At 39.9% G+C, this 15,143-nt stretch overlaps 1 protein-coding gene across 10 annotated transcripts; it reads left to right on the top strand.

The window, feature by feature from the left end:
• Positions 1-681: 681 nt before the first annotated feature.
• tnip1 (TNFAIP3 interacting protein 1) lies at positions 682-15,003 on the top strand. Of its 10 annotated transcripts, none has more exons than XM_026189643.2 (18): positions 682-851; positions 5,092-5,274; positions 7,141-7,284; positions 7,402-7,490; positions 7,666-7,725; positions 8,355-8,564; positions 9,322-9,416; positions 9,787-9,949; positions 10,219-10,311; positions 10,433-10,498; positions 11,830-11,961; positions 12,078-12,206; positions 12,287-12,421; positions 12,506-12,631; positions 12,795-12,878; positions 13,273-13,488; positions 13,745-13,841; positions 14,047-15,003. In XM_026189643.2, exons 2-18 carry the CDS (start codon positions 5,127-5,129, stop codon positions 14,145-14,147), a joined length of 2,088 nt encoding a protein of 695 aa, XP_026045428.1. In that variant the 5' UTR covers positions 682-851; positions 5,092-5,126; the 3' UTR covers positions 14,148-15,003. The 10 variants fall into 10 exon arrangements, with proteins under 10 accessions (XP_026045428.1, XP_080162829.1, XP_026045439.1 ...); XM_080306703.1 differs by having other exon boundaries at positions 788-851; positions 8,394-8,564; XM_026189654.2 differs by lacking the exon at positions 682-851 and adding an exon at positions 3,983-4,122 and having other exon boundaries at positions 8,394-8,564.
• The last annotated feature ends 140 nt before the right edge of the window (positions 15,004-15,143 follow it).

Here is a 15,143-nt window from a genome sequence, read left to right as displayed (position 1 = left end):
TAGTGTTTCAGCTCATTGCATATGTGTGAGCGCAGCTGTTGTCGGGCCACTGCAAGTTAAAAGAGGAAAGAAGAAAAAAAAGATGTGGCGAGGAAATCCCCTGCAGTACGCCAAATCCAAGGCAGTCTGCAGCTCTTGCTGCTCTCAGTGGCACACCCAACTTGAAATTGCTCTATTTGATCATAATTACAGGAGATTAAGAGATTACTGCAATAACACTTTGTTAATGTCAATACATACACTGTTCTTGAATTTCCCTTTTGATAACGGGGGATTTTTTTTTTTTTTTTTTTTTTGCTGTAGCAACGATGAGCTCGTACTGCATAAATTAAACAGATTCAAGTTTACATATTTCAAAGGTGCTCAGTTCTCAGAGGGAGTCGAAGATATTGCTTTAGCCGTTGACTTCATGTTGTTATAGTTTTCATAACTGTGGTTCCTTCATGCAAACAAGCCAAGCACTGTTCTGCATGTAGGCCTACCACACTGTGCATACACACTAGAATAAGTTGTCTTTGCATTTTTCTCTGTTATACTTGTCACATTATGTGCCCAGTGGCTCTTTTGTATCATTCAGTATTGTAGGTTTTTTGCCATGCATCCTTATATGAAGCACGTGCATGTGCTGCAAACTGCAAGCTGCTGCACATAAATGATTTAAATGTATACAGCTTTCCATTCATGTGTTGGCAAAGGCAGGCCAAACAGTTGGACACACACCAGGTTCTGAGCCTTCAGTATCAGGCCATTTTATGGGTTATGGGAATTCCCCAAGTCTCACAGTAAAATCGCTTCCCCCAATTCACCAGTTTCCTTAAAAAGTGCCTCTCCGATACGAGCTAAATGTGTGGGTGAGTTGTTGTTTATTTGTTTTAACATTTGAAATGTAAGTAAAGAATATTTTAGATGTGTGAATATTTATAGATATGTGATTTTTTTAAAATATAGTTTTGGGTGGGTCAGTTTTTGTTCTCAGTTATAGGCTGCCCTTTGTTTGCAACAGAATGTTTTGGGCAAATGGAACAGTGAAAACATGCATCACGCTAGAAAAGAAGAGATTTGTGATAAATATTGTATAAAAATCTGTTGTATATACTGACCACAGTGTATATTATCATTACTCTCAAAACTTGTTTTGCGTTTGTTTTTTCCATTTAAAAACAGTTTTCAATATGTTGTGGATTATAAAAACTGAAGATAAAAGAACTCAAATTATACTTTAAAACTGATTTACTCACTATCATAAAAAAAATCTGTTAGTATCCATTACACACAGGCCTAGACGAACTGTATTTGTCAAGCTAATACAAAGTCTTGGATTTTATAAAGTCTACAACTTTTTTTTTTAACTAAAATTGATGTAAGTAACCTGTAAAATGTTAAAATACATTTGTATCTGTTGCCAGTGACATGTAGCCCAATTTTTGAGGTTTTTTTGCATTGCGATAGTCTCAGCAGCAATAATGTCCCTGATTTAATGCCTCGAGAACGATGGCTGGTCACTACTCGGCTAACAAAAGGACTTTTTGTATTAAGTAGCACAGAACTAATGACTATCAGCTGCTAATTTCCACTGCTGGGAGATGAGAAAGCGTCCCTGTCTCAGCAGGGTGAGGTGCCTACTCTGTGCTACAGACAAAAAGGGTTTAGAGAAGGGCTCAAATTTGAGGATTGCTCATTTAAAAAAAACAAACAAACAAACATACCATGTGTTCATTCTGCTAGCTTTGTGCAGTGCTTTAAAATATTGTCAAATGTTGGTGGGAGCATAAGAAAAAGTGTGCAGTTTGTCACCCAGCAAGACTGAATGATGGTGACATTTCCTGTATCCTCAGGCCTGTAGTTTTTGTTTTCTTCTGGCAGTCTCAGAGTCATCAGCCTGTTTATCATTTCTGCACACCACAGCAGCCCGAAGTGGAAACACTTTGCACCAAAAAAAAATATGGGCAATGTAAATGTTGGCAGGCACAGGAATGAGGAAAAAACAACTTCTGTGTGTGTGACAGCCACATGAGCTGTGCTGTTGCTTTTTCCTGTAGACACTAAATGGCTCTCTGGGGACCACAGTCACACATTTTTACCAGACTTTTATGGCCAAAGGGATAGATACCCTTTGTGTGTGCATATGTGCGTATGCCTATTGTTTCATTGTTGTACGTGGCTTTAGTTGAAGCATGTGATTTTTCACTTGACTTGAAAAGGGCATTTATAGCTGATTTGTGAAAGGATTTTCAAATAAGGCGTGTTGTCTTAAATCACATGCTGTCCACCCACTGTCTCTTGTTTTCTCACTTATTCTCTTTCTTTACAGTAAGATTTTCTGTCAGAGAAGTTAAGTCAAAGACATCAATGAGTAAAAGGAAATTCTATTGAAAGTCAAGCTGATTTCTCTGTTAAAGCAGTTTTAACACTAAGTCAGTAACACACCAGTAGAGTTTTTACATGACAGGAAGTAACAATAATAGAAAAGCTAAACACAAGTATAAGATTAGATGAGGTTTGGTATAAATTATGTCATGTATGGCAGTTTTACTTGTTATTTGTGTAAGATTTTTATTACAAATTACGCAGGAGGCTTCTTAGCCGGGAATATCCTTGTGTGGTTCAGTGTGATTGTGTGTAGCCACAAGCTGAATGATCAAGTATCACACTTTGTGTTTCCAGCTACCAGAGGAACAACGTAAATTACTCCCTGAGGAAGAAACATAACCGCAGATTATCTGTTCGTTAATTCCCACAAGATGTCACTATTGCTCCAAGTGATTAATTTTAGCCTTCTTGGGGGGGTCTTCAATAAAATTGGGACAGTTCTGGTCAAATACAGTGAGCAATGTGTGAGAAACACAGTTTTAAGTAAAAGTTCCATCCAATAAATGATGAGTCTGTTAATTTTGCACTGTACACGTTTTCCTTGTCTAACAATATATGGGTGTTCCTCCTTTCCTGGGACAACACAGATATAACTCAAGTGGACGGTTAATTAAAAAGAGTTAGGTCAGCACTGAAAAAACTAATATTTGGGGTTGATTGTGTTATAGGTACAGTGTGCACTCTTAATACCTCATATTAATGGACTGGGGAAAAAAGAATATAACTACTGTAATATTCACATCTCACAGGCTGAACTCTTATACAAGCTCAAAAAACATAAAAGTCAGTTATTCAACTTATTTATAAAACATATAGTTCATCTTCATTTTATTTGTTATATCACAGTTAAAACTAATCAATTTCTTGATCAACTAGATAGTTAATCAGGAAATAGACAAAACACAGTGTGTTTGAACGTTTTTCAGGAAACTACTTTTTTAAAATGTATTTTTTAACCACATTTACGATTTGCTCATTTTTTTAAAAATGTAAACAAATGTTTAATTTATCCAGTGTTTCATTTGCATAAAAATGTGGATGGAATAACAAGTTTTCTTCCAGCTCTAAACTCATCATTACACATCTCTTAACAATAATTTAGTTCAGCTTAAAAAAAAATCTGCGTAACTCGAACTAAAACGTATTGCCCTCTCAGTTCAGAGGAAATATGTGATGCAATCACAGAAACCCCCACCAGCTCCATCTCTGAATTTATCAATGAGGGAAAAAGTCACTGAGTGAAAAAGGTCGGGGTTTGTCTCATGACTTTGGGGGGATGGGAGTGGTAGTCGGGGTTCAGTGAGTACACAGTAAAAACAATAATAATGTTAATACGAAATATAATTAAAATGATTAAAATTCAAGAGAAAATATAGGGGATTTAAAAATTATTATTATTATTATTATTATTATTATGAGTCTTACTTACCATCGAATTATTGCATCATTCACTATTTTGCCATATATGGATATTGGTGCCTAAAAGTAGATCATGTGAACAGGTTTGGCAATTCTGGTAATACCGCCACGGTTAGAATACATGTAGAGCGTTTGCTCCAGTGTTTACATTAAGGTCAGCTGCTCCTGTTGGTGCCCCTCTGATAGAGCCGAGCTGCGATTGGCCACGTTGCTGTCAATCATCGCTGTTTACCAAACGTTGCGAGGTGGAATTTCCCAGGTTACAGCATAGACTCAGTAGACCACTTCCGCAATACATGTCTGGGCAGACGAGAGGCCACTGCGAGCTGAAAGGTACCGAGCAAAAAAAGCCACCTCTTTGTTGTTTTGGCTTGGCGTTTATCTCCGCGTTTCCAGCGATTTACCGAATCGATTACAGTCTCTGTAGAGGAAAAATAAGGGGAGTTTAGCACCTTCGTTTCCCGCACAGTCATCTAGTGTTAGCTAGCCGACAGCTAACGAGGATGTTGCTAGCAATTTGCATGACAACAGCGAAAACTAATATTAGCTTTCTTCAGCCAATCAAGGTAGCTGTCATTTGCTAGATTGTGGTGTATTTGAGCCTGGTCTCCTGGATAGATGTGTGTTACTTGGATTTGCATTACATTTTGTTTTGTTTTGTTATTTTTTTGCTCTGCTTTTGTTCCCTTTTTCCCAGGATAAGAACGTTGTAGTTGTCATAATATGCTATCACCATAGCTAACACATTTTTGCCATATGTCCGACTCTGTCAGGGTTCATAGTACAGCATTTGTCCTCTCAAAGTCGTCGGAGGATTTTTATTTTCCGTCCAACGTTTCGCTCATAGTCTACAGTCGTCCTGTTAGAAATGATAACTTAGAAACAGGTCGTTAGTGTCACGCTGTATAGTATAAAACAAAAAGCGGGTGGTATTAATGTCATTTGAGCATATTTGCTTTTACTTTCGAGCTCCTGTTATAAAACTTTATCTTATGTTCAAGTGTTCAACTTTGAGAGAGAGTACGAGCGTATTTGGTGATCTTGTGGTGTACCTGTTATACTTTCAAATCACCTATGTCACTGACACAATTTTAAGTCGGAACTTAAATATAACCTCACAATGTAAAAATTGCCAAGATTTCTTTTTCCAGTTGTTTACTTTTTCAGCCTGTTAGAAAACTCTTTGTTTTCTGTAAAGGTCAGCTACTCCTGACTTCTTCTGTGTGTTCTTGTGTCTCCTGCTGCGTAGCTTCTGATATTTTTGTTAAGTTAAAAATACCAGTTTGTGTCTTCTTTCCACAGTTCAGAGGACGATGTGTAGGAAGTGAGCAACTGCAATGGAGGGGAAAGGACCGTACCGCATCTATGATCCGGGTGGGAGTGAGGTCAAGGCCAGGGATGAGGCTGGAGGAGGGAGCAGCTATCGGCAGCTGCTGGAGGAGAACAGCATGCTGAGAGAACGGATGAAGGGACTTAAGAGCTTAGGTATGTTTCTAAAGACTAGTTATCTCAAGTTGAAGTTAAGGCCGTGTGCGTCTGTTTGTGTGTCAGTCCTTTTCAACTCCTGGGGGTGTGGTGATCCTTTACCAGAGGCTTGGAAGTTTGAGAGTTCTGTGCAGTATCTAGGATTGCACTCCTCTGGACAGCGACCTCTGACATTGTGCCTGGAATCTGCTGGAGCCATTCTTCCAATCTTGGGGTTACAGCTCCTAATGCTCCTGTTACCACACTGCTCCAGTTTTTCTTTCAGCCACTGGTACTTTTTTGTTTTCTTGTGAACTCGCTTTCAGATTGTGCTCACCACTGGGATTACCATGTCTATCACTGCTGCATTGTGATAGACGAGGCTTTTTCTGCTCTTTGTCATCCACCACTATGGTTAGCAGCCACATGACTGTCTAGAACTTGAAGTCCCGTAGGACCTTAGGCTTGTTGTTCTCACCCATCCTTGGCTGTATCTCCCATCAAGAAGTGTGGCTTTTTATTCCATATGTAGCACAGATGTTCCTGTACACTATCCCAGCCTCTTGATTGTGTCGACAATGCACTACATAGTCTCCGGGGCTCCTTTGCACAGCCTTCAACGTGGGTCCTTGGACCCAGTGCTGTTATTTCCAGTGCTCTTCTGATCTGCATGTGTCATATATTGACTCATGTGGCCACTCAGCCTAGTTCATGAGACCCTGAGTTGATCTTCCATGTTAAGCAGGTAATTGGCTGGCTTGTAGTTTGATGGTGTTGTACCCTTGTGGGGGATCCTTCATGCTCAGATTGTTCTGGCCTTTGTTATCCAGTGCGGAGGAGTACCTGCTGTTAGCAGTCCCTTTTATTTGTGCTGCCAGGTGTCCATGGTGTGTTAGCTTCTTCATCTATCATCTTCAATTATTTTAGGTCTTGGTGCTGTCTAGCTCTTCATTCTTGAGGCTCGTTGCTGGATGTCTGCCTTTGTGATCTTGATTGGCACTTTTTCTGTGAGGTTGGTGCTCATAGATCCACCAGCCACTTGGCTTTGGTGTTGTCGTTTCTTCCTCCCGGGTGTTCTTCCATTATTTCTCCAGCCTACTTGGACTAAAAGTAGATCAATATTTTTATTATTGTGGCAGTGACATATATAAGCTCATTGGTTTTAGTGCTATTGGTAGTCGGGAGAGCTAGAGGTAGAGCTGTGTTCACACCTACAAGTATCTCCTGTGATGGGATTTTGTCAGTGAGTGAGGGGAGTTGTGTCCTTTGTTTCGAGTCTACCTTTAATTTGGTCACGATCTTCATCCTCAGCTCAGTAAGATGGAACATCTACTTCAGTTAGACTGCTCTTTTCAGCTCATTATGTCCGTAATACCACTGGATTTCCAACTTCGATGGTGGCTTTCTTTTACTGATGTTAGAGTGCCGAGTTACCATGTGCTTCTTGGTCACAGTGGAAGCTCATAAAGTTTTTTCCAAAATTTTCTACACAGAAAGTTGAGATTGTTCAGCTTGAATTCTGTAGCAGCAGAAAGTTGAACAGACATTTTAAATAACACATTTGTCATTTAAAACAAATTTGACATAGGCACAAAGACAACATGTGATGTTGTAGCATCATATCCTAAAGTGTCATTCAGCAATTATGGTGAAATGTAGTGAAACCTGAAAATCTGCTTTGGTCATCCAGTTAAAAACTCACATGCTAACAACGTGAATGGCTCAGTGACTAACTAAACGAGTCCTTACTTTCTCACAGAGTTTCTGTCACACGTTGTTTGTTGTTGTGCTGATATTTTTAGTGACAACAGGGTTTGCCAGTAGAAACAAAGCAAGATTAAGTGAAGGTGTTACTAGATAGAGACGAGCTCTCTCCAATACCTGCAGGTGATTTGCTGGAAGAGTCTCAGTCAGAGGCGTCGAGGCTTCGACAGCGAGTGGAGGAACTTGTGAGAGACAACGAAGCCCTGAAATCGTCCAGCTTCGCAGCCAGTTTGTGTATGGGAGGGCCCATTCAAACTGAGACACAAAGTAGGTTTCACATACTTAAAGGCAACGAAGAAGACTTTTCTTCACATTTTTGGATTATTACAGTGTGGCCAGCATTTGGCTGATTGTTACCATTAATATTCATTTGGTGTATTTCAGGTAATAAACCCTGTTTACATACCACAGCTGAGCAGAAGGAGGAGCAATCGAGCTGTTTAGGAAAGACTCTTCAGCCAGAGAAGCCCAATGTAAATAATTTGTTTCTGCTTTCTGTTCAGGTAGAAATGACCCTGTTATTATTTTAAGACTAGATGTAGGCATTATCAGGGCCTAAAATATAACGTCCGACTGGAGAATGTTCACTTCGTCGTTGTTTTTTGGGATCATGTTCGAGTTGTGTGTGTGTGTATATTTTTTTTATAGGATGCCATTTCAGAGTTTGAGGTGGTGAATATGGAGGGAAAGACTTCAGAGGCATTGACAGTACGTACCAGATGAATAGCTCAAATCTATTTGAATCATATGGTTATTTTTAGCATTTATTCTTTACCCTTTAAAAGGATATTATTTTGTATAGGTTTCGGTTTAGTGAGGTTAAATTTAATCATTCCTCTTTTTAGCCATTTCCTCAATATTGGACATACATCCTTGGTGTGTTGACTCACCAAAAAACTCAATACTGGTAGCTCCAGCCTGAGTCAGTCAGGGGAAAGTCCAGGATTGTCACTGACTAGAATTACACCGCTGATTCATTCACATACTAAATCCCAGGGGATGTGTTAACAGGACACAAGGCCAGTGTTGAGGTGAACATGTTAAAACCTATGCTAGTGGCCAGCCTGTCACATATTCTAACAAATTTAGCCAACCTTGCTATCTAAAATATATGTTGGCGAAAGTAGAAAAGCTAATTGTAGTCTGTGGAGAGTAAAAATAAACCCAACAGGACCAACTAGTTTGCCTTTCATACAAATCGGCTGCTCCCTTTCATAGAGAACGATGACTCTTACAGAATGGTGTTTTAAATAATTGAGATGTAATTGAGAACACGCTCACTGAGTCAGCTTGAGAAGAACAGGTGACTGACTGGTTACTTGTGTGGGTATCTTCAGGCCGGGTCAGCAGTAGGAGTAATTCCCCTCCTTCCTCAGGAGAACATCGAGCTAGCAAGCCAGCTGAAGAGGCTTGAGAGCTCATTCAGCATATTTGCTGAGGAGTCCAACCCAAACCAGCTGTTAGCGCACCTTGGCCGCATGGCTGTGGAGTTTCATCATCTTTCTTCGAAAGTCCAAAAGAATGAACAGAGGACCTCCCTCCTACAGGTATTGCGCACAACTACTGTGTCATAAAACTAAAAAAATGTGACAAATCACCACAGTGCTTATTATAAATAGTGATTTATAAGTGTTGTAATAGTGCAAGAGCATACCAAGTGTATATACAATGATCAGTCATGTTAAAGAAAAATATAAAATCTGAATTTTGTTATAGCAACTCGAAACTATCACGCTAAATACTACTGCTACGGCACGCTCGGCATAACTTGATGACTTTAAAAGCTTTTTTGTGTGAGATTTGACGGGTCGCGAGAGTAAAACTACAGATGCAATAATACTTCGTTCGGACGGATGTGGTTTCAGAACTTGAAGAGTAATTTAAGTGTGTTTTGTGGTAGAACAAGTATTCTGGAGACTCAATAACTTTAAAAAAAAATTAAATGAAGCTGCACGTAGTTGGTGCTCTGTGTAGAACCTCTAAAACATTCAATAAAATATTTTTAAAGTCTCACTACTTTCACTACATGGAACATTAATTTTTCCTCAAAACCCTGTGGGCAACAAAAGTGTTATTTAATGGGATGAAAATAGGAAACTAAAGCTTGATTTATCAGATAAAACAGATGGCATTTCCTTATCTGTTAGATTATTACACGTGACTTGCATTCCGATGTAATTTAAAACTCAACATAAGTTTATCTTTGTGCCACTGGGTTGATGGCATTTCTGGATATATGATTGAGTACAGATAATAAGAAAATGTCAGAACGGTGTTTAATATTGTCCTCTCTTGGCTTTATAGACTCTCTGCGAGCAGCTCAGACAAGAGAACAATGAGCTTCGAAAGAAAATGGAAGAGGATCATCATATCAGGAATCGAGACTTGGAACAGCTGAGGTAATGTTTCTCCTTTTGATGTGACTGTGCTACAAATAAAACAATACTATCGCTCTGACATCTTGTTCTCTTTTCTTCTGATCTGTTTTGTAACTTTTTTTTTGTGGGACTGTTTTGCTTCTTATCGTTTGATTTTATTTCGAGTCAAATTCTCATTACTGTTAATAAAATATTTATCGCCTAATCTTTACTTTGCCCTTGATGTTAACAATTCAGCGCGCTTTCACTTCTGAAGGGGATTACTCCAGGGCTTTCTGGTGTTGTAGGTTCTTCCCAGAAGGCCTCCAGTAGCTGGAGCATGATGACGGCCATGTCTTAGAATGAGACCTAGTTCTCAAACACTATCATTTTCATTTTCATGCCGGTGTAGACAGGAAAATCAGAAACTTAAGGAGTTGGTCACAGGAGCGGCAGCAGCGGCAGCAGCATCTGCGTTGCCACCTGACGCTGAAACTCCAGAGGCCAAAGAGGAGCCGGTGAAGGAGGAATCTGCGGCTGTCCGACCCAAAATGGAGGCCACCACACCGCAGAAGGTAGTTTCAGTTTAATTAAAATTGATTTATTTAAATTTGTATACATACATTATTTGCTGTAGCTTCATATTTAAAACATTTCTATGAAGTTTTTTTTTTTTTTACCTAAACCAGTTTTTAATCTGTGTTCTTTTTAAAGACCTTTAATTAAATTATTCTCAATACAGTAATCTTGTGACTGAGAATTTCCCACTCGTGACCTCTTACAACGTGCGTAATGTAGTAATGTTGTGGATTTAGGAATATTTTATGTTCCCCCAACCCCCCAGAGTGGAAAAGCTGCAGAGAAAACCCCAACTAAACCTTGTGATGTCGAGGTGTATGAAAAGAAGATCAAGCTTTTGGAGAAGCAGAGAAAGGATGTGAGTCTTGCTTGCTTACTTTCTTACTTACTGCTCATCCTCTTTTGCCATAGGGGAAAGTCTGTGTATTTTGTTTCCTACATGTTCAGTGGTGTTTGTTTCGCTTTCTGGCTTCTTACAGGTGCTGGAGGTGAACAAGCAGTGGGACATTCAGTGGAACGCCATGAAGTCACAGTTTGAGCAGAAGGTACAGTAATGACTTTACAGCTGCTGTGACGGGTGTGGGAAGGCGTTACGGTGCTCTTGACTGCTTAAAAGAATTTTAAATTTTTTTAGATTTCTTTTCTTATTTTCAATTTCAGGCCTTTCTTTCTTTTTTTTCTTTTTTTTTCTTTTAACATTTTCAAAATATTGAATCACCTGCATCAGTTAGCTCTGTTTGGTCCAATTTAGTTCAAAGAGATGTTAAATGCTCTGTTGGACTTAAAGTAAATCACTTGTACCCAGTATGAGTGATTTAACAAGTGTCAGTACAAGTGAGATACCAGTCACAAATTTCATTGGGTGTCTCTCCATAACACCACACTCAGTGATCTGTGTGTAAAATGGATTACATGCTATGAAAAGCTGAAACTTAACTAAAGAGTTCCACTGTATTCATTTCAGCATATAAAGAAACTAAGGTTGGTTACCTGTGGGGTTCAAATATTGTCTTAATTACTTATTTTATGAATTAAAGTTGCTTCTGGTGTCTGTAGCAACATTTTTTCCAAGTGATGGTTGAAGTTAGTTTCAAGTGTTTTGCCAAACTAAGAAAAAATATTACTGATCACTGAGCATCGTGACATTAATTAGGTAAAATATCGTGATTTAACAGAAAAACAAGCAAAAAAACCTATGATGGGTGAAGTGACAGATGGAAAGCATTTTATAATTTGAAAAAAACTTTAACAAACAGGACTTTGAAGTTTGTGTTTATGACTTGACAGAGAAGCAGCTGTGTATGTGTCTAGTTCTTTCTTTTCTTTTCTTTTTTTTCCTTTTTTTTTTTAAATGTGCTTGTCCAGTGGAAAAGGTGCAATCTTGCAATAGCTTGCGATCTGAACATGCTTACCACAAGGCCTGTCACACTTCAGTAAGAATTCCCCTTACCTCTCCGGTACCCGCTGACTTCCTGCTGTGGTGCAGTCAGAGGGCAGCAGAGACACACAGACGTACACACTCTCACACTGACACTCACACACCTATGTTGTGCACACCCACAATTATGTATAAACCTACATTCACACTTCGTTCAGACAGGGACACCGTGCAGCTTTGGGTTATAACCACAGAACCCTAGATATATCCATTTGCGTCACTCGGTTCGTTCATATGTTACACAAAAACAGCAGTGCGTGTTTGCGAATTTGATGGCTTAGTTGTCTATTTAGATAACATTTCTGAAGCTAATACCGGAGGGTTATTACTTAATCGGTTTTATTTATTATTAGGCACTTTATGGAAATTTATAAAAAAAAAATGGATCTTTAACAGCGTGATCATTTCCTAAACTAAAAGATTGCCACTTTTCCTCAGATCACAGACCTCAGACAACGGCTAGCCGAGTCACAGAAAACTGTGCTTGAGCTGGAGGCTGAGCGGGAGCAGAGGCAACGTGACTATGACAAGAAGCTGCTGCTGGCCAAGTCCAAGATTGAAAATGTCCAGGTGAGAATACAGATGTGAAAAAGGCCAGGTGAAACTGGTCTAAACGAAAGCAGGGCACAGAGTGACTGTGGAAAAGGTGTTTTTAAAGCCATGGGGTGTGTGCGCGTTCGTTCCAGGGGGAGAAGGAGTGTTTAAACACTGAGACGGCCGAGCTGAAGCAGAAGATCCGCTACTTGCAGGATCAGCTGGTGCCCCTCAGCAAACAGAGAGAGTACCAAGAGAAGGAGATCCAACGCCTCAACCGAGTGAGTGTGGAAGAGATGCAAAAAGAGTAATCGGGCGCAGGGACGTTTCTGTCAGGGTAACATTGATTTGTCTTATTCAGGCTTTAGAAGAAGCCTTAAACCTACACTCACCTTCATCCTCCCAACAACCTCCTGGCCAGGGCAACTTTGCAGATGCGGCCAACAACTTTAAGAAACAGGAGCTGCTCACTCAAATTGCTGTACTTAAAGAACAGGTCAGATAAACAGAACATTTACACACACTCCTGCAGTTACGTGTGGATTTCCCTTCAGCTGCTTTTTCTTTCTTTGCACTTCAGGTAAAAATCTTTGAGGAGGACTTCAGAAAAGAAAGGAGCGACAGGGAGCGAATGAATGAAGAGAAAGAGGACTTGAGGCGGCAAGTTGAAAGACTTCAGGGTCAGATTACTAATTTGACCAATCAGGTAAGATCGTGCTCATGTAACATATATTTTTTCCCCCTGTATATAATGTGACCAGGAAAGCTTTAGCTTTTGTATCATTTTTCTGCTAGTGGCTATTCTAGCTGACCTGCCCTAATATGAGGTGCTTTATTTTTCTTGTTGTGTACTTGTTGGTGTGGCGCAGCTTCATCAGGCGCAGAACGAGTGTCAGAGAGAGCGTACAGAGAGATGTAAGCTGGAGAGACTGCAGATGCAGCATCACAAACAGGTACTGCTAGTGTTACATATACACTGAAATGGTGGATTAAAGGGCGCTGTCACACTGAGTAGGTGAAATATTTGTTCAGTGTGGCTCCTGAAAAGAAAGTGCCAATAGGCTTGCAGGCTAGTGCCCCCTAGTGACAGAATGGTGGAAGACTAGATTGACTTGACTGTAGTAGGTTCATGCCGAACGAATCACAAGAGCCTCACTGCAGCTAGCTTGTTTCGGTCAGTGCATTTGGGAGCAGCGAGGTGAACACTGGCACGCCTCAGTGGGAGGCAGAACCACAGCAGGGTTGAAGGTCAGCAGCGTCCCGTGCCACAACAGGGCCGCTGCATTCGCTGAGAGTAGCCACAAAGCACTGATTGGGGATCACATGTGTACTTGTGATCCCTCGTAGGGGCAGCAGCAGGAAAGACGTACCTCAGACCCCACGTCAGACTCAGTGAACGGCCCGCTGAGCCCTCCCTACTGTGGTCCCTTTGTGCAGGTGGGACCGCAGGGCCTTGAAGGTTGGCCCATACACTTCCCTCCCCGGATGCCCAATGCAGCAGGTGCCGCAGCCGCAGCCGCCGCAGCACCACCCCCTGTACGAGACTTCCAACCCGTTACCCCGGTAAGGGCGCTCTAAAGCCCCTCTGTCTTTGTCTCTGGAGTGACTCTGGTTCACTGAAGAAACAAGGCTTTCTTTTTTTTTCTTTTCAATTTCTCTCTTACCTCTACTTCCCTTACTTGCTGGGGGCAGCACGCTTACATTCAATAACCAATATTAGGTTATGGCAAAGACTTAAGGGCTGCTGATTGCAACGAGTAAGAATAGAAATTTTAACAGAATTGTTCTGTTTTTGTTTTTGTTTTGTTTTTTAAATCAGGGTTTTCCTTGGCAGTTGTCATTCAATCAACCTGAGAGGGGGTTGAGAGGGGCCAGAGCAGTAGGAGAAAGTTCACGACCACCACCAGAGAATGCAGGTAAGATACAACCAGTCATATGTAATTTATTTCTATTGCACAATACATGATGGTGTGTATTCAAACAGATGTACTCTTAAAATGTAGTGGAAAAACAATGAGCCAAATTTTGTCATTAGTTATGCTTAAAGTTCTTCAGCTCAGAGGTGTAAACTATAGTGGGGTAAGGCTTATTTATGTTCATATGTTACTTTGGTGTCCGTAGATCAGTCAGCGGCGGCAGCAGCAGCAGCAGCAGCGACAGGAGCACCTGGAACAGGATTTGGAAAAAGGGAGCGACAGAACATTGACCCTGGAAAGCACTAAAGCATCACCGTACCCACTTAAAAGGAGCCTGGGTAGTAGCATGAAATCAGTTTGTTTTTGAGTTGACAAGGTGTGATTTGATCTATAATTTTCCTACTGAACTGTAGATATCCTATTGTAATGTTGTTTATACTTGCGTTTTATAAGGCTATTTGTGACGCTATTCTGAATATACACATGAAATATTGTTTAATTTTTTTTTTTTTTTTTTTTTTTTTAAATCGGCAACTTTAAGTCATTTGTTAAATAGGTTGGAATAATTAACATAGATTTTTTGTTTTGTTTTCCAGACAATATACCTATGTGATTGTCTATCTGCAAGTATGTAACAAGTAGTTTGTTACTTGTAGGGTCACAGGAAGCCATTCCCCAGTAAGACTAAGACTACATATACTCATTCCAGCCATGAATGATTATATAGGTACACTGAATCATAGAGCTTACAATGTGAATGTTAATTGATTTGAGGGTTTTCAATACCATCGATGTTATAGAACTGTCCCCTAACTGTGTAACTGTTCAAAAGTTGTTGTTGAAATACAAAAATTTTGGGAAATGAATTTTGATGGTATCATGCCAAAAAAAAAAAACAAAACAAAAAAAACATGATTGTGATTACTGATAATTTATTTATAACCTGCTGTTTTGATAGTTGCATTGACTAAGTGTAAATCATTGTCTTTAGTAATGCTGTTCTTTCTATGTTGTTAGTGTAATCCCAATATATTGTAGCTATTGACATTGTATGTTTGTATCAGACACAATACGCAGTACATACACAATTTTTTTTTTTTTTTTTTTTGGTAATTTCTCCCCCATGATGATGGACCTAATCTCATTAAACACTTCGACTTGATTTGACCACTCATTCCGATATTTATGCTCATCTCACTGCATCCTGTACCACTGCACACAGCATATCCCCAACACAGTACCAAGAGATTACAGCAGCCGCGTCCTCATATACCTGTTATGTCACATAACCTCGCTGAGTTG

The sequence above is a fragment of the Astatotilapia calliptera genome, chromosome 2 (assembly GCF_964374335.1).
Source record: "Astatotilapia calliptera chromosome 2, fAstCal68.1, whole genome shotgun sequence".
In the NCBI taxonomy this organism is placed as follows: domain Eukaryota; kingdom Metazoa; phylum Chordata; class Actinopteri; order Cichliformes; family Cichlidae; genus Astatotilapia; species Astatotilapia calliptera.
Note: the sequence above shows the minus strand (reverse complement) of the source record. Positions and strands in the feature narration are given on the sequence as shown.

Coding starts and splice junctions, on each gene's coding strand:
- tnip1 (XM_026189643.2), top strand. CDS start 5,127: ATGGAGGGGAAAGGACCGTACCGCATCTATGATCCGGGTGGGAGTGAG. Junction 12,879..13,272: donor AGATGCAGCATCACAAACAG/GTACTGCTAGTG, acceptor GATCCCTCGTAG/GGGCAGCAGCAGGAAAGACG. Junction 13,842..14,046: donor ACCACCACCAGAGAATGCAG/GTAAGATACAAC, acceptor TGGTGTCCGTAG/ATCAGTCAGCGGCGGCAGCA.